At 42.6% G+C, this 27693-nt stretch overlaps 1 protein-coding gene across 4 annotated transcripts in view; it reads right to left on the reverse strand.

Annotated features, from left to right (window-relative positions):
- Window positions 1–27693, reverse strand: part of tanc1a (tetratricopeptide repeat, ankyrin repeat and coiled-coil containing 1a) — a 271496-nt gene that overhangs the window by 76620 nt on the left and 167183 nt on the right. For all 4 annotated transcript variants that reach the window (XM_072474765.1, XM_072474748.1, XM_072474757.1 and 1 more), the window contains 5 exons: window positions 25155–25277; window positions 13135–13416; window positions 11191–11342; window positions 5302–5533; window positions 2210–2376 (listed from right to left, as the gene is read on the reverse strand). In XM_072474765.1, the coding sequence (XP_072330866.1) occupies window positions 2210–2376; window positions 5302–5533; window positions 11191–11342; window positions 13135–13416; window positions 25155–25277 (956 nt within the window). The remainder of the gene's footprint in view (window positions 1–2209; window positions 2377–5301; window positions 5534–11190; window positions 11343–13134; window positions 13417–25154; window positions 25278–27693) is intronic.

Consider the following 27693-nt stretch of genomic DNA (forward strand, 5'->3'; position numbering starts at 1 on the left):
AAGGTTTCTGTAATTTATGTTTTAATAGGCTTGAATTGAATAACAAAATTGTTGCATATGTAACAAAGCTATATTACAGGCTAATGATTCAAAATACCACAACAGGGTCAAAATAAAATGCCTACCAGCATTAATATTTTTCACTTAAAAAGCATAGGTTTACTGACATGTGGGGAATTAAATACACAGGAAAACAATGTAATAGTAGATTTAGAAATGATATGGCCAACATTTTCTTAGAGCTCTAGCACCTCAAAATTTGGCACCCCAGATCTTAAGGTCATAAAATGTAACTGCTAAAAAAGAAAACACAATTAAGGTAATTCTGAGTTGACTGCCGTTTCATCATGAAGGTTTAATTATATACGTGGACCATTCAGAAATTCAATATTTTATCTGTATTCTGATATAGCTGTTGTGTATTTTGAGTGTCCACAATTATGATGGAAATGTCAACGCAAACTTGTCAAGACTGTAATTATATCCTCTAACCAGTGGCGGTACTGCAGCATCTTCACAAGAATGGGGAATATAGGAGATGCAAGATACAATTACAATATGTCAATTTTACATACAGCCTTTAAATTATCCCTATGCACACGAGATGCTAAAATGGAAATGTTGGCAAGAATTGCATGCTGAAGCAATATTTTATTACAGATTTATACATATATAAATAAGGTTAAAAATTAACACAATTTTCTCTTGTGACATACTGATGAGAAATAAATACCCAGCCGGCGCGGAAGGGCTTGGTGCCGCGCCAACTGGCGCCGAAGAGCCTCCGCCAGCCGGCTCATGCCCGGGAGCGCCAGCATGTGCTGGCGTCATCCTAGTGCATACACAGGTGGGTTCTTCTCCACGCCGGACATGGCAGAGGTTGACAGCAGCCGGCACGGAGGGAAAGAGTGTGCCCCCACGGCACAGGCCCGCCCACAGATCGGTGGGCCCCGATCGCGGGCCAGGCCACCGTGGGGGCACTCCCAGGGGCCAGATCAGAGGACTCTGCAGGCCGCCCGCAGACCCAGGTCCCGGCGGTACCTGGTTTGATTTACGCCTGCGGGACCGGCCGAAAACGGACGGCCGCTCGGCCCATCGCGGGGCGGAGAATCACTGGGGGGGGGGGGGGGGGGGGGGGGGGAGAGGAGGAGAGACAGACGACTACTGCTGCCAGCGGCCGCCGATCGGCACGATTCCCGCCCCCGCCAAAACCCCGGCGCCAGAGAATTCGGCAGCCAGCGGTGGGGCGAGATTCACGCTGCCCCCCAGGCGATTCTCCTACCCGGCGGGGGGTCGGAGAATCCCGCCCACCATTTATTGCCACAGTGTGTTGCTTTGTTCTGAAGAAACAGACTTACACAAAAATAACCAATGTTTAAGTGATGAGAACATATTTTAACTTTCAACGGCTGAACCTGATTTGGCACTTTGCCAGCTTCTGCTGATTCTATCACCTCATGCTCTGTTAATGAGGATCACATACTGAATGATAACTATTCCTGAGCAACACTGTTACAATCAATTTGCTGTACAACAATAAACAACTGAAATCCTTTCAACAAAATGCCTACAAGTGCAATTAAGGAAAGTTCACCAGCCAAATAAATGTAATAAACATTCAACTATTTTAATTGCTCTGGTGTCCAGCCACCTGGCCATCAGCCAATAAATCCATTTTCATGGTAAAAAAAAAAGCACAATGCAATGTGGAAAGGTTTCCTCTTCATTGTTGTCCCTAGTTAGATTACAGGGTTGCTGTTTCAATATTTTGTTAACTTTACCAGTGTAATTTTTTTTACAGCAAATTAATGCTGCAATTGTTGGATCTATGTTGTTGCAATGGGTCTCTGAATATTTGAGATTAGTATGTCTTTGTATTCTCTACAATTCTGTCAACATGAAATGCAATATCCTACTGGACAGGACAGTATGAGGAATAAATTGTTTCATTGCTGGAATTCATAGGGATATTTGTCAAACCAACAAAATGTTTTATTTTGATAACATGAATTATGACAAATCTACAAATGCTAGCTCATAAGAAAAACAGTATCAGCAAATATCAATGTGACTAGTTAGTGCCATTAAAATTAATGCCTTGTGTAAAGTACACATTTAATTACAATAAAATATACAGCGGTTTTCATTTTAAAATGCATAAAATGCTAATTTCAGCCAGTGCAACCAAAATGTAAACTGATGTCTTTACCTGTAGATTGGTTCTTACAGTAACAACCAGCTTTAGCCAAGATGGAAACTTGGAAATTATTTTAGTGATAAAGGAAGCAATTGTGTCACCATAATCAGGTTTATGGAATTCAGCCTCATTTAAGCCATCTACTAAAATAATATAGTCATCTGCAGGGATCTTCTTTTCTGCAGGACAGGACAAAATTAGAAATTACCATTCATGACTACACACAGAATCTATATCACCACACATCCCGACTGTCCTGTCCCACTGAGATACCCATGCCATGTTGTTCCTTTGCCTGAAAGAAGATTGAATCATAGAATGGTTACTGCACAGGAGGCTGCAATATGGCCTGTCAAGTCCATGTTGGCTCTTCGCAAGAGCAATATAGCCAGCCCCACTCCCAACCCTCAATCATAGCCCTGCAAATTATTTCACTTCAGGTGCTTAATCTATTTCCCTTAGAGTCATAGTTCAAACAGTCTCTACTACTCCTTCAGGTAGTGAATCCCAGATCCTAACCGCCCATTGCATAAAAAGCTTTTTCCTCATGACGCTGTTACTTCTTTTACAAATCATGAAAACTGTGTCTGCCTTTTTACGCCCCTTCCGCCAATGGGAACAGTTTTTCTCTCATCTAGGCCCCTCATGATTTTGAGCAACTGTTTTAAATCTCTTCTCAATCTTCTCTTTGAGGAAGAACAATTCCAGCTTCTCCAGTCTATCCACTAAACTAAACATAACAAATTCTTCAACCCTGGAACCATCCTCACGAATCATTTTTGAACCCACTCTACAGCCTTCACATGCGTCCTAAAGTCTGGTGCCCAGAATTGCACACAATACTCCAGTTGAGGTCATAATCGGGCTATCATGGGCAGCACGGTGGCGCAGTGGGTTAGCCCTGCTGCCTCACGGCGCCGAGGTCCCAGGTTCGATCCCAGCTCTGGGTCACTGTCCGTGTGAGTTTGCACATTCTCCCAGTGTTTGCGTGGGTTTCGCCCCCACAACCCAAACAATGTGCAGGCTAGGTGGATTGGCCACGCTAAATCGCCCCTTAATTGGAAAAAAAATAATTGGGTACTCTAAATTCATTTTTTAAAAATAATAATCGGGTTATCATCATAACTTACTTGCTTTTATATTCTATGCCTTTATTTATAAAGCTCAGGATTCCATATTGTTTTAACCACTTTCTCAGCATTCCCTGCCACCTTCAATGAGCACAATCTGCACTCAAATACCCCAACGTCCGTGCATCCTCTTTAGAATTCCATCCTTTATATTTTGTCTCATGTTTCCTTATAAAATGTATCAGTTAACACGTTCATGGAGCAGATGGGGGCAATGGACCCATGGCGGTTCCTGCATCCAGGTGAGAAGGAATTCTCGTTCTTCTCACCAGTACACAAGGTATACACCCGTATCGACTTCTTTTCAGTGGGGAAAGTCGATGCTTCCAGAAATAGTAAGAGCAGAATATTCCGCGATAATCATCTCCGATCACGCCCCACATTGCATGGATGTGAGGCTGGAGACGGGCCCAACCCGCATGGAGGTTGGACATGGACCGCTTGGTCAATAAAGTATTCTGCCAGAAAACATCAGAGGCCGTAGGCGAATACACTACTACCAACCAGAATGGGGAAGTCTTACCTTCCAGGTTCTGGGAGGCACTGAAGGCAGTGATTAGGGGAGAGATTATAGCCTACAAGTCAAGTAAAGATAGAGAAGAGATGGCGGCGAGGCAACTGGCGGCGAGGCAACAACTGATCGACTCCATCCTGGAAGTCGACAGAAGACACTCCAAGGCCCCAACCGTACAGCTTCTGGCGGAGAGGATAAAGTTACAAATGGACTTTAACTTTGTGAAAGACCTGGCCAAGAGACAGGAGACTTGCATACCAAAAGTGGTCGCAGAGGACCAGACAGGCTTTATCAAGGGTAGACAGCTAACCGCGAACATCAGACGGCTGCTGAATGTGATACTGACCCATTCCGGGAAGAGAACACCAGAGGTGATCGTCTCCCTGGAAGCAGAAAATGCCTTCAACGGAGTCGAATGGAAGTACCTCATAGAGGTACTGGAATAGTTTGGGTAAAACTCCTGTATGACGCCCCCAAGGCGAGCGTTCGGACCAACACCACCAGCTCTGAATGCTTGCAGTTGCATAGAGACATAAGGCTAGGATGCCCGCTGTCCCCGCTCCTGTTTGCCCTGGCAATTGAACCGCTGGCGATCGTCCTGCGAGACGTTGGACGGGTATCCGAAGAGGAGGCAGAGAGCAGAGTCTCACTCTATGCAAATGACCCACAGAACGGCTTGAAGGAAATCATAAAGCTCCAAGAAGAGTTCGGGACCTTCTGTGGCTACAAACCCAACCTGGTCAAAAATGAGGTATTCCCAGTGAACCCGAACGGGGGAGGGACAGAGCTGAAGGGTCTACCATTTAAACCGGCCCAAAACAAATTCCGCTAATTGGGGATCCAGATAGCCCACGACTGGACACGGACACACAAGCGGAATCTGACCAGTCTGACAGAGATTGGATACACTCCCACTTTTGCTGACATTTTACATCTTCTTACTTTCCCTTTCTGTCTTTTTAATCTCTCTCCATCTATTCAATCTTTTTTCATTGTCCACTTCTTCTTCGATGCATGATTTGACATTTAATTTACTCTGTCTAATTCATCCTCCTTCCTACCTGTTTTTCTCAATCCATTAATTTAATTGGGTACGGTCCACACCGTTAGTCTCATTAAGGTTGCAGAGGCCCTTTTGCCCCTGCCGTGAAGTTGCCAGCTCACAATTCTAAAAACTTGCTGACAAAAACCTAAAGGTTCCCAAAAACGTCTAAATGATGGAGTACACAATAAAACGTCCCATTTCAACAAAATTTGGCCTACTTGAGTATTTCAGGGTGTAATTTTTAATGTTTGCAATCTGATTTTTAAAAAAACAGGCCAATGATATTTTTTTATCAAATGTCCTATTTAAAGCATGTACTTTGCTGGAACATACCTCCAGAAGCCACTAATCCTATCTACATGCCGTCGGACAACTATTAACTAAGACAAACTATTTACACCTATTAGAACCTTACCTTTAATCAGGTTTACAAGTGGCTCCAAAATACCTCTCTGAAATGCAGCCATGGGATCCTGGACACAAGAACGTAGACTGAGTATGCTCTGTGTGTGTGATTCCTTCAACAGCAAATCCCTGAATGCTGCTAGCTGAGGTGCACGACAAAGCAAAGCTGCTATGCTGTGGACAAATTCTGGCACCAGGCAGGTGTAGGTGTTATCAGCCTGGCAGTAGTGATAGGCAACAACCTGTTTCAAAAAACAAACAAGATTTTTATTTCTGTATTTTATATAACGAAAGATATCCTGTGTGCAACAGCAAAATACTGCAGATGTTAGAAATTTGAAATACAATCAAAATGCGAAAACATGCAGCAGGCCAGGCAGCATCTGTGGAGGGGAAAGGAGTTAATGTTCAAGGTCAATGACCTTTCCGGCTATCTCTCTCCACAGATGCTGCCTGATCTGCTGAGTGTTTCTTGCACTTTCTGCTTTTGTTTCAGATTTCCTGTGGTATTCGCTCATGTCGGATAGAATAGAATGCTACTGCAAAGGGTGCTTGGGTTCTCAATTGCTCCTTCTCTTAATTATACTTTTTAAAATTCTCATATTCTCTCATCCTTTGCTTTCATTAGATCTCCATCTTCTACCCCCATTTTCTGTCACTACTTAATTATCCGCTCTCCTCGTTAAGCTTTTGTTGGCCAGGAAATGTTATGCATGGGTGAGTGCATCAGCAAGAGCAGTAGCGGATAAAACAAACAAATAAGCAGGGATTGCTTGGGTATGATTGTTCTAACAAGGAGGCCAGCCAGTAGGTGCCCAGAGAATAATGAGAGAGCTGAGAAGCACTAAAATTGTACAAACTGGAGGCATAGGATGGATTCAGAGAAGGAGAGAGAAAAAAATGAGCCAGAAAATATACAAAGCTAGTAGGTATACAAAGCTGATCTGCCGTGAAGCATTCTTCCTTGGCCAACCACGCTGGCAGATCAACAAAACTGAAGGCAAATGGTCTTATAGTGCTGAAAAAGGTTACCTCAAGAGATGGGGGAAATTTATTCAGTGTGCAAAGTATATTTCTACCATCCAGTGGTGAGTCACAATCAACTCTTTTTGTTTAGTTCTCCTTTAGTTCTAACTTTAAAGCAAGGACAGTCAAAGTAAAAAGACAAAAATGTACAAACTTACATTAAAAATTCCCAACTATCCTGATAAGACAATTTTCAACATGCAAACTTGTGAGATATTCTTATCTGAAGTCTGTCCCCATCAAGTGATCAATATAGCAATACAAGCCCACCAGAGTCATATTTTAGACATACGGCAGCAAAGCAGAGAATAAAATATGAAATATATACTTTAATTCTACAGTACATTTCATTCATATTTATTAAAGCTACTACTATGAAGGCATAACGGTTTTGCTGAAGTACAGCCTTTTCAAACATAAAAATATATTTGCATGAGGCTGGTGGCAACCCTATCTATCAGTAGCATTCCAGTTCAAAACGTGCCGCATGTCCATCATAGGAGGAATAAAGCATGACTGATTCAGAGCAATCAAAAAACAATTTCATTCACTAGGGAGAGAATAAGTTCATATTTGAAAAGCATTACAAACCTAGTTAAATTACTAATTGCTACAGAGAGAGAGAGAAAACTGACACTAATACAAGAGTGTAAAAATGAGAACTCATTACCAATGGGGTAGTTTAAGCAGAGTATAAATATTCTTAAATTGAAGGAAAATAGAGATATGTTGATATAGAGTGAGATGAAGAGAAATGGGAGGAAGCTCATTTCGAGCATAAATGTCACCATAGACTTTCTTGGGCTGACTGAACTGTTCTGGGCTGTAAATTTGATGTAATATTATGTAATCTGGAAATAACTCCGAATGAATCAAATTGATCCAAGTAATTCCTCACTCTATTTTTTGCCACAATTTTACTCAGCCTAAACAACTTAAAAATGCATAACAATCTGGAGAAAACACTAAACTTACTGGAGCAAAATATTTCTTTATAGCTTATATTCTTGTAGTATTATGCATTAACTCTCAAAGCTGAACACAGTATTCTGACCCAGTCTATTCAATTTTCCTCACGATCTTGGTTCAATATAGTTTATACAATGAAGGTCTAGGATGTTAGTTATTCATCCTTGGAGGGACCATTATTTATTCCGTCAAATATCTTGCAATTTGTTAGAGACTGCTCCATTGATGCAACACCTGGTTCCTTACAATATTGCAGAAGGGTATTCAAGTAAGATGTGGAGAATAGGGAGGTGGGGTGTGGGAAAGGAAAACCAAAGGTATACAAATTTAATGTCGACCCCAGGTGGTGACTTTAATTGACAGATATTTCTAAGCTCTGAAAATAGAGGTAATTATTCAATGAACTGGAGCCCACTATGATTATCAGTTCAGTTTTTCAGTTCTGTGAGTGAGTACAGGGCAGTCAACACTTAGGCAACTTGCAGGCAGTGTGTTTCTGTTGCTAAAGAGCCAAGTCAGAAAAAAAATAAAGCTAGTTTGACGTCATAGTCTCAGTATGTACTGTTCATTCATATCTCGCATATAAAGAGAATCATCTGCTGTTTCACAGCCTGTTTCAATTCAGAGAAATGGTTTTTACAATCAATTACATTCAAGATGCTGGTCTACGAGGGCTTTACAATTCTGGTGTCATGCTCATTTATCTAGATATTGAACAGGTAAAAGGTGTGCCATGGATCATATGGGGCATACAAGGCTTCGAACAGCAGCGATGCTGAATCTGTAAAAATATCTAGTGTTAAAACCTCAAAATTATGACACTTAGCTTTGAGTGTTTCATTTTGGAATTGCCTATAAAAGATTTTCACTGCACGGATTTGGTGTTCGAACTGCAGCGTGAGTATGACATTTTAGCCGGCCCATCGCGTGCTCTCAATGACCTTCCCTCCATCATAATGACAGAAGTGGGGGTGTTTTCTGGTGATTACACCATGTTCAGTACGACAAGGAGTAGTAAAGCTTGGACAAAATTCAGGCTTGGACTGATAAATAGAAAGTAACATTCAGGCCACACAAGTCAGGCAATGACCATCTCCAACAGGTGAAAAAGTTAACCATATTACCTCAACATTTAATGCCATTACAATCGCTGAATCCACCACCATCAATATCCTAGGAGTTACCATCAACCATAAACATAACTGGACCAGCCATAAACTGTGGCTACAAGGGCAGTTCGGAGATTGGGAATTCTGTGGCGTCTAACTCATCTCCCAACTCACCAAAGCTTGGAAAGCGTGATAAAATACTTTCCACATAGTTTCGGGAGCGTGATAAAATACTTTCCACTTGCCTGGATGAGTGCAGCTCGACTTCATCCAAGAAACAGCATCCCACTTGAACAACATCCCATTTGCCGCCTACACCACTCACTCTCTCTGCCACCAGCGTATGGTAGTGCATACAATCGACAAGATGTATTGTGGCAACTCATCAATGTTCCTTTGAGAGGACCTTCCAAATCTGTGATCTCTACCACATTGAAGGACAAGGGCAGCAGATGCATGGGAACACCACCATCTGCATGTTCCTCTCCTGCCACGCCACCATCCTAACATGGAACTATATCACTGTTCTTACACTGTCATTGGGTCAAAATCCTGGAACACCCCAACAACACTGTGGGTTTACCTAAACTACATGACCTGCAGCAGTTCAAAAAAGCCGCTCACCGCCACCTCAAGGGCAATTAGGGTTGGGCAATAAATGTTGGCCTTTTCTGCTAGCTCATTTCTCAAGGACAAATTTTTTAAAAATCAATTTTTATGACTGGCAGCTCAGCAGTCAAGGGTGGAAGTTTATTTAAAAATTCTTATGCCTACCAATGCACAATGCAAAAACATTTAAGTTAGTTCATCAAATCTGCTTCTGGCTCCAAAATCTCTCTGCCAATTCTCAAACTTTTTTGTTACAATTCATATACAAGAGGAGAATTTTTTAATGTTTTGAAAGAGTTAATTTAAAATTCTAGAATCTGGCTGACATACGTATTTACTTGTCATGCAATGATTATTATTACATGATAAGGGTTCTTTAAAAATGAATTTCTCATTTCTGGTAAATGGGTTTGCCTTGGTAAGGAACAGGTTGTAATCCAATATAATTGGCATTCTATGAAATAGTGTAGGCACTTCTTTTGAGGGAAAGCTCAGATTTAATAACTTGGGAACTTTTTTTTTTTTTTTTAAAAGCAACTATGCTAGTTAAGTCGAGCCAAATAAAACTTCAGGCTGGAGGCATGTATTCAGAAAGACTAGAAGCTCAGGAGACATTGCTAGTTTCCATTCACCCTGGATGCCAATTAGTCACCCCAAAAACAAATATTGGACCATAGTCGTGCAGCACAATGTTTATCACAGTTGCTTCACAGCTCCAAGGTCCCAGGTTCGATTTTCGGCTTGGGTCATCTCTGTGCGGCGTCTGCACGTTCTCCCAGTGTTTGTGTGGTTTTCCTCTGGGAGCTCCAGTTTCCTCCCACTGTCCAAAGATGTGCAAGTTAGGTGGATTGGCTATGCTAAATTGCCCAATGTCCAAAAATGGTTAGGTGGGGTTACAGGGATACGGTGGAGGTGTGGGGATAGGGTGGAGGTATGGGCTTAGGTAGGGTGCTCATTCCAAGGGCTGGTGCAGACTTGATGGGCCAAATGGCCTCCTTCTGCACTGTAAATTCTATGATTCTATGAGCCATGTATCAATAGTTGGCCTGCTGGTATTGTACAGCTACTGACAGCAGCTATATGACATAATTCAACCATTGCAATTTGTGATATTTAAATTCCACTGCTTTCATCGGATTGTCTTTCCCACATTGGCAGCACTTTATTGATCAAAGATACATCATTTATGTTTTTATAGCCAAGTGCTACGTCCTTGCAGAGATTGGTTAATGTGTAGTTCAAATCACATTGACACGAGTTAACAAAAGACTCCAAACACAAAAAATATATATTTTCTGGAGTAACATCTTCTCAAGGGAAATTTTGGACTGGGCTATAAATGCTGGCCCGACCAGCGATGTCCAAATACTGAAATGGAACTAAAAAACATTGAGATGTGGGTGTCTTTGTTTATGTATGTGTGGAAGACATGCTAAGCAAAGTCTGATAACCTGTTAAATTGCATGCCCTTCCCAATCTACCTGTAAAAGAAAATGCATCTTAGAGTGCTGTAAGCAACTCTCAAAGACTGGGGTGGTCAACAACCAGTGCCACAATCAAAGAAACAGGAGAGTTGAATAATTTGCAGCACTGTTTCTCAAGTAGAGAGTTCCTGATCTCTCTCATGCCATAATAATTCCTCATACACATACTTACTGGGAAATAACCATGGTCACCTATTCACAATCCTCCTGACAATTCAATGATTACAGGGCAACATTGGTAGGGTTTTGATGTTCCCCATCGCAGCCGATGAATGCATACATTGATCGAAGAAAGTAAAAAGAACCCATGACTACGTATATTTTAATAAATACAAAAATAGACAAAATCTTTGCTCAAATAATGAAATAAAGTTCTGTAATCATTCTACAAACATGGCAATCTTATGAAAAGAACTTCTGCTTTTTGGCTTTAACAGAAAAATGGAATTGGTTCACAGAATCATATAAAAAGAAGAATTTGACTTCTTTAATCATTGCAAACCAGTTGCATCTTAGCATGTTACGAGCAAGGTGTTTTCCTCTCCTTTCTCAGTACAAAAAAGCTAATGTGTGAAATGCCATTTGCAAAATACTATGAGTACTGGACTCACATGCGTTCACCATAAATTAGTGTCTCTACTTTTAGAAAATCAGTCAGAAAATGCTGATGTGTGTCAAAAAGCTACTGCAACATGAGCTTACCTGTGCTGCAACTCTCTTCAAAGCTTCTTCCCTTTTTCTTTGTAGTTCAGGGGTTCCAGGGAAACTCCCATTGCTCAGGGTATTGGGGGCATTAAAGGAAGAGGAGATTTGGAGTGGTTGGCTCAGTGCAAGTTCCTTGTGTGGGTTTGTATCTGTTAACAGTTTAAATAAATACATTGGAATAATTAAAGAAAATGAGAACATTAGTCAACATTCATCTTCTCCCACCTCCACCCCAAAGAAATGTTGAAATTAAATATGTACTCATTCACAAAGCAAAGTATATACAGTTAAAGAAGTGCCATTGGTAAAAGAGGCCCGATTCCAAATGATTAACACAATTAGGAGATAAACGAAGTTAAAATTCTCCAGAATTTAAGGCACTTTGCTATTTACTTCGCGCAATTGCAAAATTGTCATTTTCCTGTTTCTTTTTAAAAAAAGAACTTGCACATTAATTCACCAATAAATTGCCACCAAAAGTGAAGCCTAAAGTGCAAGAACCCTTTTAACATAATAGTTGTAAATGCATTGCCAATCAACCATTCTGGCCTAGAAAGCAAATGTGGTATAAGGCAATATTTAAAAATGTCAAAATTTTACACTTTATTTCTTACTTTTTCTTTTCTTCCCCCTCTCTCTTAATCCAACTTTTCTTTCCCTTCCAGTACATGGTTTGGTTCGAATTCAGCTATTCTAGTTCATCCTCCTCCCCCATTGCTCCTGTTTCTTCCTCAATTCTTAACCATTGTAGCCACTTAAAATGGCCAACTCCCGGTTCAAAATGGGGAACGGCAAAGGCTGATGGGAAAGTCAGCCAACAGGACAAAAACGAGCAGCTGCAGGTTGGCTGTGTATTTACCTCTGGAAAGGCCAGACAAGATCGATACCAGCAACCATAAGCATAACAAAACACCAGCCATCTGCATACTAATGAGCAATCCCCGGGAACAATAAGCAACATTTAGACACACAAAGCAAAACCAGACTCTTCGGCGCCAGCAGGAGCCTACACAAAAGGAGGTGAACAACCACCTCAAGACTGCCCATCGATCAGGGAACCGCTCCAGCATTGGAGAAAATCGAACCAAGCGATTGGGATAAAGTCCAATCACTTGGGACCAGGTACAGTCCCGAAAGGCGGGAAGCCCCTGGGGACTATAAGAATTGAGCCCCAAGTTCAAGTCGCTCTCTTCTTCTTCGGCTTGCTTCCAGCTCTCGTCACTCTTCAGCAGCCGACCGAACCTGTAAGTCTTACTTCAACACTCGCTACGAGATAGGCGCTCCTAGCTATCAATCTGTACCAACTTTGAATCCCGCAGGCTCAGAACCCGAACGAAAGGCCATTTGTTTTCCTGACCTGGTGGGCCAGTTCCAAGTTAAGTATAGACCTGTTAGTTGTAGAAGTAGCTTAGACGTAGAATTTGAGCACGAATAGCGATTACTGTGTATAATAAATGTGCTTTGATTTAAATCTTACTAATCGGTGTATTGGATTATTGATCATTACTCGGACTTGATCCATGTGGCGGTATCATAAAGATACCTGGCGACTCAAGAGCAAAGGTGGTAAAACAGAGCAATTAAACTAAGGCAAAGTTAGCAACACCATGATTGGTTAAGATGGTACACTGTTGGTCCTGCCACTAACTAATATCCCAGATGTCCATTGCCCGCGCCAGGCCATAATCAAATTGAACTGCCAACAGTTTATCGGGCAAATTATACTTGAGGTGACGGGTGCAGAAAAAATGTCTAACTAATGGGACTCACCATTATCTGCCCTTCCCTGCCCCATCAAGGTACAAGCTTTGTACCGTACATTTTTCTATAGATAATTTGATGCAATATTGATATGAGTGTTAGGGACCTCTAATTCCTGTATAACAAGAATGCCTGGGTTCAGCTGCACCATAATTCAAGGACTGACGACAGAAAACTCACTTTTTGAGAATACACCAGAACTGCTTGAAGCAATTTGCCTCATTCTACCTCCATGACAGCTCAGTGCCACCAGCCTGGAAATAATGGCTGTTTTTCCAAATCCAACATTTCCAACAATTACTGTTCCTTTGTTCTCCAGTGTCACTCCATTGTTCAGGATCTCATCTATCTTCTGGAACAGCCAATCCCGACCAATAAATATTGAATCTGTAGTGATGCTTGGCACCTCAAACAATAATGGCTTTAATATAATATCGACTGGCTTGTAGGGGGTAAATCGCACTAAATAAAATGTAAAAAGATTGGGTTAATTATCATTACTGTCTCTTAAAAATATGCTCAGAACAGCACTACAATTTTTAGGAAGCTAAAGATGTGCAGGTTAGATGGATTGGCCATGATAATTTACCCCATAGTGTTCAAGCGGTTAGGTGTGATTATTAGGCTTTTGGGGGCATAGGTGGGGTGTTCTTTGGGAGGGTTGCTGCAGACTCGATGGGCCGAATGGCCTCCTTCTCCACTGAAGGGATTCTATGATTCTAAACCTATGCACCCACCCAAAAAAATATGCATTACATCAGGAAATGTGAAAAAAAACATGCAGAAACAGAAATATTAACTTTAATTAAGTTTTAATTAGAGCTTTTTCAATGTAATGTGTGTTTTGAATAGAAAGCTGATTTGGTATTGGAGTGTTACCAGAATACACATCTGATCAACTAAACTGACGATTGTACTCATACTTTGTCACAATATTTTACACTGTCAAGGCAGATGTAATTATTCAAAACTTTAATTCTGGTATCCATCAGTAACAGAGAAGCTCATAATTGCTGGAAATCAATTACTTTGGCAGGATAACTTGGTTTTAAAAAAGGTTCACCATCCCTTTAAGATAAGTTACATTATTCATGCCATTATAATACTGCAAAAGTAGATAAAAGCTTTAAAGAATAGTCTTAATTTTATGCTTGAATAAAATCAAATTTGGATATGTTTTTACAATGGCCACTGCTATTTCTTTCAATCAAATTGGGCATGCAAAACCTAAAATCCTGTAATCTCATTTAAATGCAGGACAATTTAGTGAACCTTGCAACTGTAGCATATTTATAGTGTCTTTAACACAAGCTTGTCCAACTCATGGCTCGCGGGCCAGGTTGCGGCGCCACTTGGCCACAAAACTTGTTGGACATTCTACTGACTTATATTGAAAAACTGCTACAAAGCTGCAAGAGCGAGCGAGATGGAGAGGGTCAGAGACAAAGCATGTGTGAAGAAGAAGAGAACACACACAAAGATACAGCAACTGAAAACCTATTCATTGTCACAGGCAGGAGTGGGGCGAGGGTGTGAGAGAGGGAGAGCGGAATAAATACATGTCTGGCTCATGGCCAGTTGCATGTTCTCATTCACCTTTTCTCACCAACATGGACTCTCACGTGGGTGAGGGTGAGTGAATGAGCAACCCAAGACTGGGAGTGAGCCAGACACGCATACACACTCTGACCCTATCACACTCTCATGGTCATCTTTATTTAATTACTCATTTTTCTAAAATGATCAATTCATTGCTTTGACATGCTTAGCAAGTGGCTTCCTCAGCGTTTTGAAATTCATGTCTAATATTGTGTCAAATCTTATCTTTCAAAAATGTGTCCACTGAACCCTTGAATGAGAAAAAATTTGAAATGTTTGATAAGCCAGCTATAAAATAATATAATGGGGAAGCATTATAACACTACTACATAAGAAGATATTCTCGATGACCAAAAGATAAGTTTTAAGGACTATCTTTAAAAGAAGAAAGTGAGGTGGAAAAGCAGAGCTAGAGGAAATTCCAGTGCATAGCACCAGTGAAACCAATGGCACACCACTCTAATGGAGTGATTACAATTAGCAAATAGAGGCCAGAATTAGATGAGTACTGATATTTCAGAAAGTTGTGGGGCTGAGGTGGTTAGAGAAAGGGAACAGAAAAGCAAGGATGAGAATTTTAAGATCAAGGCATTATTTAATCATGAGTCAAAGTCGGCCAACAAGCACAGGGGTGATAGGTGAAAAGAGATTTGGTGCAAATTGAGACATGAGCAGCATATTTTGGCTACACTCAAACATACAAGATTTCAAAGCACAGCACAGGATTTTCAATAAGAGTACCCAATTCTTTTTTTTCAGTTAAGGGTCAATTTAGCACAGCCAATTCACCTACCCTGCACATGTTTTTTGGGTTGTAGCTATGAGACCCATGCAGATGCAGGGAGAATGTGCAAACTCCACAGGGACAGTAACCCAGGGCTGGGATCGAACCTGGATCCTTGGTGCCGTGTGGCAGAAATGCTAATCACTATCCCACAGTATTTTGAATATAACGAACAGAATCAAGTTATGTTTTGTCAAATAAATGTCAAATTTTGGCTTGTAAGATCAGTATAATTTTGAGAAATGATTTTGGCTTGACAGATCAAGAGCTACATTGCAGGACAGAGTATAAATCAAGTCATAATGAGGGTGATGCACGATCAATTACGGCAAAGACGAGGTTAAGCATAACTGAAGGCTTTAATAGACTAGAACTGTTCCCCAGCAACTCGGGTGCAGAATGAGGGCTGCTGGGACGGCACCGACTCTTATACCCTGCCTATCTGGGCAGAGTTACATACTATACAGCCAACGGTAAACCCCCAGGTTTGACCAATGGAACTTCAGCCTCTCGGGTGCTGCAATACCTGATAATACCACATTCACCCCCTGTTTAAAAAAAAAAGAGTCCGGCGGGGGTGGTGGTCACCGGCTACAACTGTATTTAACATGGTGTGATCAGATATGAAGGTACCGTGATACCTCCTTACAGTGTTTAGAGGATATTTACAGACAAGGCAGATATATACAGTCAGTGTTTATTATTTACAATTACAAATCGGTTAAGATGTAGCAATCAGTCGGTCGGGTGGCCTGGTCGTCCTCTGGGATCATCTGGGCTCGGTGGTGATTCCAGTGGGGGTCCAGGCGTCTGCGACTCCGGGAACGTGGCTTCGGCCTCCATGGCAGCTTCGTCATCCCTAGACGCCGCTGGTGGGGAGAGCGTTGACCTGGAAGGGGGGGGGGCCTGTAGGGGGCGTCGGTGGGTGGGAGGGCCCAGGCAGGAGCGGCGGGAGGACTGACCCTCCTGTGAGGTGCTGCGGAAGGGGGGGGGGGGCTGGGGTGGTGGTTGGGGTGCGCGTGGGGTTCCCGCGGGCGCCAGGTCCCGTAGGGAGACCGTATCTTGTCGGCCGTCAGGGAACGCCACATAGGCGTATTGGGGGTTAGCGTGCAGCAGATGGACCCTCTCGACCAACGGGTCCGACTTGTGCGCCCGCACGTGTTTTCGGAGCAGGATGGGTCCGGGTGTCGCAAGCCAGGTCGGGAGCGCGGTCCCGGAGGAGGACTTCCGTGTCGGGTTGTATAAAGCTCTCCGTGCTCCCAGAGTCGATCAGGCAGGACGTCTCGTGGCCGTTGATGAAGACCGTAGTCGTTGCTGTTGAGAGTGTTCGATGTCGAATTTGGTCCAGAGTCACCGAGGCCAGACGCAGTAGCTGTGAATTTCGATCGGGCAGTGTATAGTCGACCGGGCTGGGGTCCTGGGGCCCCATCCAAGATGTCGTCTCCCATGAGTCGCACATGGTGGTCGGAGATGGACAAAATGGTGGCTCCCATCCGTCCATCGCGGCGTCCGGGGAACAAGATGGCGGCGCCCGTGGGCCGCACGTGGCCCTAGGATACGGGGGTTGCGGTGACTGCTGGCCACCTGGGGCCCGAGGGGAAGTTCGCTGTGGCAGCCCGGAGTCGCCGCTGGAGACCGCGGCCACCGCTCGTGCCTGGCAGACCCCCACAAAATGGCCCTCCCTTGCCACACCCTTTGCAGGTGGATGTGCCGGGCAGCGCTGGCGGGGGTGCTTTTCTTGCCCGCAGAAGAAACAGCGGGGCCCATCGGAGTTGGCGGGCCGTCTTACAGCGCAAGCCTGCGGGGACAGAGGGAAGGTCTGTGGGGCTGCCGCTGCGGGATTCCACACTGCTCAGTGGGCCGACGCGCGGTCGGGCACATAGGATTGTGCGTTCCTGGAGGCAACGTCCATGGACCCTGCCAGGGCCCGTGCCTCTCCAAGTCCAGGGTGTCTTTCTCTAAAAGACGCTGGTGAATCTCGGAGGAGCTCATACCTGCTACGAAGGCATCCCGGATTAGGAGTTTTGTGTGGTCGCTCGCCGAAACCTGCGGGCAGCCACAGCTTCTGCCCAGCACCAGCAGTGCGCGGTAGAACTCCTCCAACGATTCCCCAGGGCTTTGTCGTCTCGTTGCAAGCAGGTGACGTGCGTAGACCTGGTTTACAGGGCGGATATAATGTCCTTTTAAAAGTTCGATTGCTACATCGAAGTCTTCCGCCTCCTCAATAAGGGTGTAGATCCCAGGGCTTGCACTTGAATGCAGGAGATGCAGCTTCTGCTCCCCCGTGGGTGTGCCGCCAGCCAACTCAAGGTAGCCTTTGATACATGCCAGCCAGCGTTTGAAAATCGCCGCTGAGTTCACCGCGTGGGGACTGAGTTGCAGACACTCCGGCTTGATTCAGAGATCCATCTTCCCTGCTTAAGTGTAGTCTATTACATTGATGCACAATCAATTACGGCAAAGATGAGGTTAAGCATAACTGAAGGCTTTAATAGACGAGAACTGTTCCCCAGCAGCTCAGGTACAGAATGAGGGCTGCTGGGACAGCACCGACTCTTATACCCCACCTATCTGGGCGGAGCTACATACTATACAGCCAATGGTAAACCCCCAGGTTTCACCAATGGAACTTCAGCCTCTCGGGTGCTGCAATACCTGATAATACCACAGAGGGATCATAAGAAAGATACTGCAAAAATCCTGGATGACTTTAATCTTATGAATTTGACAAAAGAAATTGACCATGATAACTTGAGGATGAGTTCAGAGTGTTTTCGGGATAGCTTCTTCGAACAATACCATGTGGAACCAGCCACATCTGGGAATGTGGGACAGGATTAATTATTGATCTCACAGTGAAACATTCTCTGCGAAAGAGTGATTCTGTCATGAAGAAGTTCACATTTAGTTTGAGGGTGAGGGTGAAAAAGCTTAAGTCTAAAACGGGTGTCAAACTTAAATAGAACTGCAACGGTAGGAAGACAGATTTGGCTAAAGTAGCATGGGAAAATAGATTAAAGGTTAAAAAGATAGATTAACAGTGAAACATTTAAGGGGACATGATTCTCAATAAAGATTTATTCAATTGAGAAAGAATGTACAAGAACAACAAACTATCTCTGGTTAACTAAGGAAGTTAAGGATGATATCGAACTGAATAAGAGGCAAGCAATACTGCTAAGATAGTTGCTAAGATGGCTGACCAAAAGATTGAAGAATTGTATAAACCAGTAAAGGATGATAAAAAATAACAATGGAAAGGGGTTTAGTGAATATAAGATAAGCTCTTCTTTTTTTTCTTTCTCTTCTTTCTTCTTGTTTTATCTAGAGGGGATGGCAGGGAAGGCAGTGCAATGTTCCTCCTGCAGAATGTTTGAGGCGAGGGACAGCGTCAGTGTCCCTGCTGATTACATGTGGGAAGTGCACCCATCCCCAGCTCCTCAGAAACCGTGTTAGGGAAGTTGGATGAACTTCGGATCATTCGGGAGGCAGAGGTGGTCATAGATAGAAGTTTTAGGGATGTAGTTACTCCAAAGAATAAAGATAGGTGGGTGACGGTGAGAGGGGCTGGGAGGAAGCAGTCAGTACAGGGATCCCCTGTGGTCGTTCCCCTGAATAACAAGTATACCGCTTTGGATACTTTTGTGGGGGGGGATGACTTCCCAGGGGTAAGCCATGGGGTGCAGGTCTCTGGCATAGAGTCTGTCCCTGTTGTTCAGAAGGGAAGGGGGGGGGGAAGAGGAGTAGAGCATTAGTCACTGGTGACTCTATAGTTAGGGGGATAGATAGGAGATTCTGTGGGAATGAGAGAGACTCGCGGTTGGTGTGTTGCCTCCCAGGTGCCAGGGTCCGCGATGTCTCGGATCATGATTTCGGGATCCTTAAGGGGGAGGGGGAGCAGCCCCAAGTCGTGGTCCACATAGGCACCAATACAGGTAGGAAAAGGGATAGGGATGTAAGGCAGGAATTCAGGGAGCTAGGGTGGAAACTTAGATCTAGGACAAACAGTTATCATCTCTGGGTTGTTGCCCGTGCCACGTGCTAGCGAGACAAGGAATAGGGAGAGCAGTTGAACACGTGGCTACAGATATGGTGCAGGTGGGAGGGTTTCAGATACTTGGATAATTGGGGCTCATTCTGGGGTAGGTGGGACCTCTACAAACGGGATGGTCTACACCTGGACCAGAGGGGTACTAATATCCTGAAATTTGCTAATGCTCTTCGGGAGGGTTTAAACTAGTTCAGCAGGGGTCTGGGAATCTGAATTGTAGCTCCAATATACAGGAGGTTGAGAGTAGTGAGGTCAGGAGTAAGGTTTCAAAGTTGCAGGAGTGTACCGGCAGGCAGGAAAGTGGTTTAAAGTGTGTCTACTTTAATGCCAGGAGCATCCAAAATAAGGTGGGTGAACTTGGTACCTGGGACTTCGATGTTGTGGCCATTTCGGAGACATGGATAGAGCAGGGACAGGAATGGTTGTTACCTGTGCCGAGGTTTAGATATTTCAGTAAGCTCAGAGAAGGTGGTATAATAGGGGGAGGGGTGGCATTGTTAGTCAATGACAGTATTACGGTGGCAGAAAGGACGTTCGATGAGGACTCGTCTACTGAGGTGGTATGGACTGAGGTCAGAAACAGGAAAGGAGGGGTCACCCTGCTGGGAGTTTTCTATAGGCCTCCGAAAAGTTCCAGGGATGTAGAGGAAAGGATTGCAAAGATGATTCTGGATAGGAGCGAAAGTAACAGGATAGTTGTTATCTTTCCAAATATTGACTGGAAACGCTATGGTTCGAGCACGTTAGATGGGTCCTTTTTTGTCCAATGTGTGAAGGAGGGTTTCCTGACACAGTATGTAGATAGGCCAACGAGAGGCGAGGCCATATTGGATTTGGTACAGGGAAATGAACCAAGACAGGTGTTAGATTTGGAGGTAGGTGAGCACTTTGCTGATAGTGACCACAAATCGATTAAGTTTACTTTAGCGATGGAAAAGGATAGGTATATACCGCAGGGCAAGAGTTATAGCTGGGGGAAAGGCAATTATGATGCAATAAGGCAAGACTTAGGATGCATAGGATGGGGAGGGAAACTGCAGGGGATGGGCACAATTGAAATGTGGAGCTGGTTCAAGGAACAGCTACTGCGTGTCCTTGATAAGTATGTCCCTGTCAGGCAGGGTGGAAGTGGTCAAGCGAGGGAACCATGGTTTACTAAAGTAGTTGAATCATTTGTTAAAAGGAAGGAGGAGACTTATGTAAAGATGAGACGTGAAGGTTCAGTTAAGGCGCTCGAGAGTTACAAGTTAGCTAGGAAGGACCTAAAGAGAGAGCTAAGAGGAGCCAGGAGGGGACATGAGAAGTCTTTTGCAGGTAGGATCAAGGATAACCCTAAAGCTTTCTATAGATATGTCAGGAATAATAGAATCACTAGGGTAAGAGTGGGGCCAGTCAAGGACAGTCGTGGGAGGTTGTGCGTGGAGTCCGAGGAGATAGGAGAGGTGCTAAATTAATATTTTTCGTCAGTATTCACACAGGAAAAAGACAATGTTGTCAAGGAGAATACTGAAATACAGGCTACTAGATTAGAAGGGCTTGACGTTCTTAAGGAGGTGTTAGCAATTCTGGAAAGTGAGAAAATAGATAAGTCCCCTGGGCCGGATGGGATTTATCCTAGGATTCTCTGGGAAGCTATGGAGGAGATTGCTGAGCCTTTGGCTTTGATCTTTATGTCATCATTGTCTACAGGAATAGTGCCAGAAGACTGGAGGATGGCAAATGTTGTCCCCTTGTTCAAGAAGCGGAGTAGAGACAACCCCGGTAACTATAGACCAGTGAGCCTTACTTCTGTTGTGGGCAAAGTCTTGGAAAGGTTTATTAGAGATAGGATGTACAATCATCTGGAAAGGAATAATTTAATTAGAGATAGTCAACACGGTTTTGTGAAGGGTAGGTCGTGCCTCACAAACCTTATTGAGTTCTTTGAGAAGGTGACCAAACAGGTGGACGAGGGTAAAGCAGTTGAAGTGGTGTATATGGATTTCAGTAAAGCGTTTGAGAAGGTTCCCCACGGTAGGCTATTGCAGAAAATACAGAGGCATTGGGATTCAGGGTGATTTAGCAGTTTGGATCAGAAATTGGCCAGCTGGAAGAAGGCAAAGGGCGGTGGTTGATGGGAAATGTTCAGACTGGAGTCCAGTTACTAGTGGTATACCACAAGGATCTGTTTTGGGGCCACTGCGGTTTGTCATTTTCATAAATGACCTGGAGGATGGCGTAGAAGGATGGGTGAGTAAATTTGCAAATGACACTAAAGTCGGTGGAGTTGTGAACAGTGCGGAAGGATGTAACACGTTATGGAGGGACATGGATAAGCTGCAGAGCTGGGCTGAGAGGTGGCAAATGGAGTTTAATCCAGAAAAATGTGAGGTAATTCATTTTGGAAGGAATAACAGGAAGACAGAGTACTGGGCAAATGGTAAGATTCTTGGTAATGTGGATGAGCAGAGAGATCTTGGTGTCCATGTACATAGGTCCCTGAAAGTTGCCACCTAGGTTGAGAGGGTTGTTAAGAAGTCATATGGTGTGTTAGCTTTTATTGGTAGCGGGATTGAGTTTCGGAGCCATGAGGTCATGTTGCAGCTGTACAAAACTCTGGTGCGGCCGCATTTGGAGTATTGCATGCAGTTCTGGTCGCCGCATTATAGGAAGGATGTGGAAGCATTGGAAAGGGTGCAGAGGAAATTTACCAGGATGTTGCCTGGTCTGGAGGGAAGATCTTGTGAGGGAAGGCTGAAGGACTTGAGGTTATTTTCTTTAGAAAGAAGGTTAAGAGGTGACTTAATTGAGGCATACAAGATGATCAGAGGATTAGATAGGGTGGACAGTGAGAGTCTTTTTACTCGGATGGTGATGTCGAGCAGGAGGGGACATAGCTTTAAATTGAGGGTTGAGAGATATAGGACAGATGTCAGAGGTAGGTTCTTTACTCAGAGAGTAGTAAGGGAGTGGAATGCCCTGCCTGTAACAGCAGTGGACTCGCCAACATTAAGGGCATTTAAATGGTCATTGGATAAACATATGGATGATAAGGGAATAGTGTAGATGGGCTTTAGAGTGGTTTCAAAGGCCGGCGCAACATCGTGGGCTGAAGGGCCTGTACTGCGCTGTAATATTCTATGCTCTCTGAGATTAAGAGCAAACCAGCAAGAAATATTACAACAGGTGGTAAGCGCTTCTACAAGCAGGGTAGATGTGTTCAGCCAGGATCTGCAGTCTGACAAAGGCAACATAGGCAAATACTTTCCCATTTTGCTCAGCAAGCAGATGCCGCGATAATTATTGCAATCCTGCAGTCGCCCTTCTTCTCGTCAGGGTTACAATCTTTGTATCTCATATATCCTGGAGCACTGCCCCCTTCCTCCAGCAGAGAGAGAAGTTTGTGCTCGATGAGTTCAGACAGGAAAGCATCAGTACCTGGAGCATCGTCCATAGCAAGCAATAGTTTTCCTAAGCTTCTCCACTGTGGGTTCGATATGCAGCTCTGTCATGACAGGCAGTCTTTCTACGGCATCCAGAGCTTCTTTGGTGACAGTGCTCTCCTGTGTACACATCTCAGGCAGCATTCGACCTATCCCTCTAATTGTTTATTGCAGTCAATGATGACCACCCCTGTCTCTTTTCAATGGAGTTGTTTCCTTTGCTGATGGATCTGTTGCCTTTTTAAAATCCTCTCATACATGCTCCCGACATTCCCTATGTCGAAGAACATCTGGCTATTCTGGCAAAGTTGTAGTCAGTAGTCACTGGCACACTGCCTAGCAATCTGTTGGGACTTTACTCTGAGTGCATTCAAAGCCTTCTTTCTTGGATCTCTCTTGTGATTAATAAGAACAGACCATTTGGCTTTAATGAGAGGTTTCATGGCAGTGATGTTATCCTTGAACCAGACTGTATTTTTCCACTCTTGCTTCCAATATGATGATAGCACAGAATGATGTATCGAAGTACATTCGTTTTGCTTCTGCACTCAGTGTGGGAATGCCAAAGAGCATCTGTTCAATTGAATAAAATAACTTTTTTTTTATCTGGATAGGCAGTATTACAGACGTTGACACAGGTGCCATTTCAGCTTTGCGAATGGAAAAACTTTACAGGCCGCATTCTAATCCTGACACATACCAGAAATGATCGGTATCTCAGTCAGCACCATGGGAGTGGTGTGTGGTGAGAAAGCTGTTCACTAGGTGGTTTCCTGGGATGAAATGATTATTTTATGAGGAAAGGTTGAGCCTATATTCATTGGAGTTTACATGAATGAGAGAGGTGATCTTATTGAAACAGAGAAAATTCTGAGGGGGCTTGACATGGTAAATGCGGAGTGGATGTTTCCCCTCGTTGGGTAATCTAGAACTAGGAGGAGAAGTTTCAGAATTAGGGTCAGCTTTATTTAGAATGCAAATGAGTAGTAATTTATTTTCTTAGAGGGCCATGAATCTTTGGAATTCTCTACCCCAAGAGCTGCGGAGGCAATCATTGAATATATTCCAAGCTGAGATAGTCAAATTTTTGAAATGTAGGGGAGTCAAAAGGTTATGCAGAACAGGCACGAAAGTGGAGTTTGAGGCAGAGATCAGATCAGCCATGGTCTTACTGATGAGGGACCCCTTGCCTACTCCTGCTCAGATTTATGTTTATTGTAGGGATTAACAATGCAGAATACAATTTAACTAGGTTAACAATCCTAATCCATTATAATTTTATACATTTATGGCCATAATTTCAATTTGAAAAATGACAAGTAATCCAGGCAGGCGTCAGTGTTTAGAAAACAGACCACAAAATGACTTTATATAGACAAAAGGCACACTGGATGAGAGGGAGGGTCAAACCCCTTTGTATATTTAGATGCAGGCAAAAGTAGTCATGTAAAATGATGGCAGTGTAATCATGCATACTTCATCCCTTTCTTTCCTACCTATCTGCATTATTTTTTTAAATCATTGTCACCTATTTACATTCTTTCAACTTTCATTTACACCACTATGCAATCTCCACTCACTCAATGTTCCATTATTGCGCAACTTCCTTCCCACTTTTCCTATGATTTTGTTTCTGCTCAGTTTTACTTTTATTTTTAAGATTGCTGTATTGCAAAATTGATAAATTACAATAGCTTTAATGTAAAACAAGCTCATAAATAGCACCCCCTGTTTGTAAAAACATTAGTTGATCTCTCTGCTGCTTGTTACATTCAAAATTGAAAAAAAATGAAGATTCATCTTCCCCTTCCCTCCAACAGTCTTTCAACACAGATGCAAGATACTTAGTTTAGTGTTGACTATTCCATTTGCCTATTTCTGTGGTTCAAAGTATCCCAAAACCTTATTATTAGCATTTTCAAACATTAATACTGAATAGGTTTCAGAAAATTGATTTAGGAAATAATGATTGAGGAGTCATGGGCATCACAAAAATACTACAAAATGACCAGGTCTTAAAAAATTATAATTTTGAAAAAATATAGTCCAGTTGATTATTTTCCCTTACAGAAAGTTAAAGCAGCCTCTATCTTCTATCAATCATATTCAATTATAGATGGAAGTAATGCATTTAACGAATAAAACCTGAAGTAGGACGATGTACACATGTTCGGTTTCTATCCAAAGCTTATTTTCTGTAACTTTCAGGTTTTACAACAATTTTAAAAACATGAGAAGGTTGTTTCAAGTTATGTAATGAACCATATTGCAGCATTCTTAACCTTTAAAAAGTTTTGTAATTTGCTTCAAAAACATAAATAGCATATATTGTGCAATACCACACCTTTCACATTTTGCTGTACTCTTCCTCCAGCTGTGTTATGCCAAGGCATCCTAATAGAGGTACGCAGTGGTGTACTCCGTTCATCCAGATAACTCAAATCTTCCAGCTTTGCTGAACTAGTTGCTGTGACAACAAAGGGTCAAACCATGCAATATCACCATCAGTCAAAACCATATCCAGGCATCTTTCAGGGTATGTTGTGCTAATCAAACTAAAAATGCTACACTAATTATTAACATTACAAATTAATGCCCTAAATGAGAGAGCTCTTCTGTATCAATAACAATTCATATGTCAATAATTTCAATTCTGTAATGTCACATTTTACTCACAATTTGACCAAAATGTAATTTCATACTTACACATTTAATAGTGAAAAGTAGCAGATGGGAGAGCAATGGTTATGACATTTCAAGCCGTGATAGGGTCCAGTAGTCATGAATACTTTAGTGAAACCATGAACATTACATTTTTTAAGCACAGAATTACTGCAAAACTAGTGAGGTAATCCAGACATTGACAGAACTCAACTTGTAATTACAGTTGGCACATTCTCTGCAATGATGCCAGTATCCCAGAAAGCATGTATAGGGGATTAATGTATTTCTTCATAGAGTTGATTATTCAAGGCTACAGAATAACGATGCTCCCTAAGTTCTGAAAGCCCCTTTAAAGTATCTCTGCAACAGCATAAATCTGATTCATTATGGATTACGCCGGTATTGAACAAACCTTCTGAAACTAATCAGTCACACAACAGCAGACAGGCATTTTTTTCTCACTGGTACAATGAATGAGAAGAGTAAAGACATGCAGTGAAGATGGCCATGCACACATTTTAGACAGCCCTGCTGGATACATCAGCCGGTTATGTGCACATAAGACTGCTCTCAACCATAGCTTGCATAGAATGGTTTTCACTGAGAGACCTCTTCAGCATACAAAACTGATATTTTATTATTCCATTGTTCCAGACATCGGGAGCTCTGTTAACTCTTGGAGGACTTTAATAAGTAACTGAAATTACACCCTGAAGCCCCACCAGAAGTTACATTAACTAGAATTTATACTGCATAGCAAGGAATAAATAGTGAAAACCACAATTAATCAAATAAAATGTAACAAGTATATCAATATTCTGTTAAAACAAGGATTACCAGGATGGGATTGCAATTTCAATGCTACCTTTAACTTTCACATCGCAGGACTCCCTTAAGATATATCATACCGCATATAATGGGTCAATAGTGAAATTGGTACTACAGGGTTGATTTTTTTTCTTTTAAAAATAGGGATTCGATTATTCTACAACAAAAATCCAGCATTTCCCTCATTCATTTAAATGAAATAAAATGCTGTATTCAAACTTCCCGAAATGCCACGCTTTTTCTTGCTTTGCATTCAAATTAAATTAAGGAGTCACAGGATAATTTACTTTTTGCAAACTTACACAGAGAATACGCTACTGTACAAGTTTATCCTTTCACCACTTGCCAAATCATTGAACTTTACACAATATTAAGAGTCAGTGTTTTCGACAAATTTTACTTTTTTTGTAAAATATGAGAACACTGAGCAGCATCTCATTAAATTGGTACGACTTGCTAATGCAGATGATAAATCATTAGCTTTCAGCGAGTTGGCTAAATCTCTTAACCATTCCAGTCAAAATAAACACTTTTACAAGTTAGCTGAAAATTCCTTACTTTGATGTCACTATTACAAGAATAAAAAAATGTTAATGAAAGGATATGTTAATGAACCAGATATGTCAAGCTCACTTTGTTCAGCAGAAAAAACACAAATAATTCAACTAGGTAGGGAGATTTCTTCATAGTCCCTCACATGTAATATCTGATAGTGATTGAGTCAATCAAGTTTATGGAAGATTTCCAACTAAACCAAATCTTTCAGGAAATTAGCATAGTAGCCCATGTATTACACTTCCTTCAGAAAATTGCCTCTCCATATAATTTCAGTAATTGACATGCATCAATTCAACAGGAAAAGAAAACCTGCATTATTATGCAGGTCCCAATTCTCAAGAATCTTACATCTTTAAACAGTTGAACTAACTGAGGTCAACATTGAGATACCTCAAAGACGGGGGATTGGAGACCTAGGGCTTGAGGAATATGGTCTCAAATAGAATGATCAACTTAATATCCAAAAATAAGGCTCATGGCATCCAAACTATGAAACATGATTGTAGGCTCGAAGAAACTAAGGAGCTGGTCTTCGACTTCAGGGGGCAAAGTGTCACACACGCCCCTGTCTGCAATGGTGCTGTAGTGGAGATGGTTGACAGCTTCAAATTCCTCGGTGTACACGTCACCAACAATCTGTCCTGGTCCACCCATGCCAACCCTATGACCAAGAAAGCACAACCATGCCTATACTTTGCAGGAAACTAAGGAAACTCGACATGTCCACATCGACTCTTACCAATTTGTACAGATGCACCGTAGAAAGCATCCCGTCTGGCTGCATCACAGCCTGGTATGGCAACTGTTCAGCTCAAGACCGCAAGAAACTACAT

The sequence above is a fragment of the Scyliorhinus torazame genome, chromosome 2, assembly GCF_047496885.1.
Source record: "Scyliorhinus torazame isolate Kashiwa2021f chromosome 2, sScyTor2.1, whole genome shotgun sequence".
Classification (NCBI taxonomy): domain Eukaryota; kingdom Metazoa; phylum Chordata; class Chondrichthyes; order Carcharhiniformes; family Scyliorhinidae; genus Scyliorhinus; species Scyliorhinus torazame.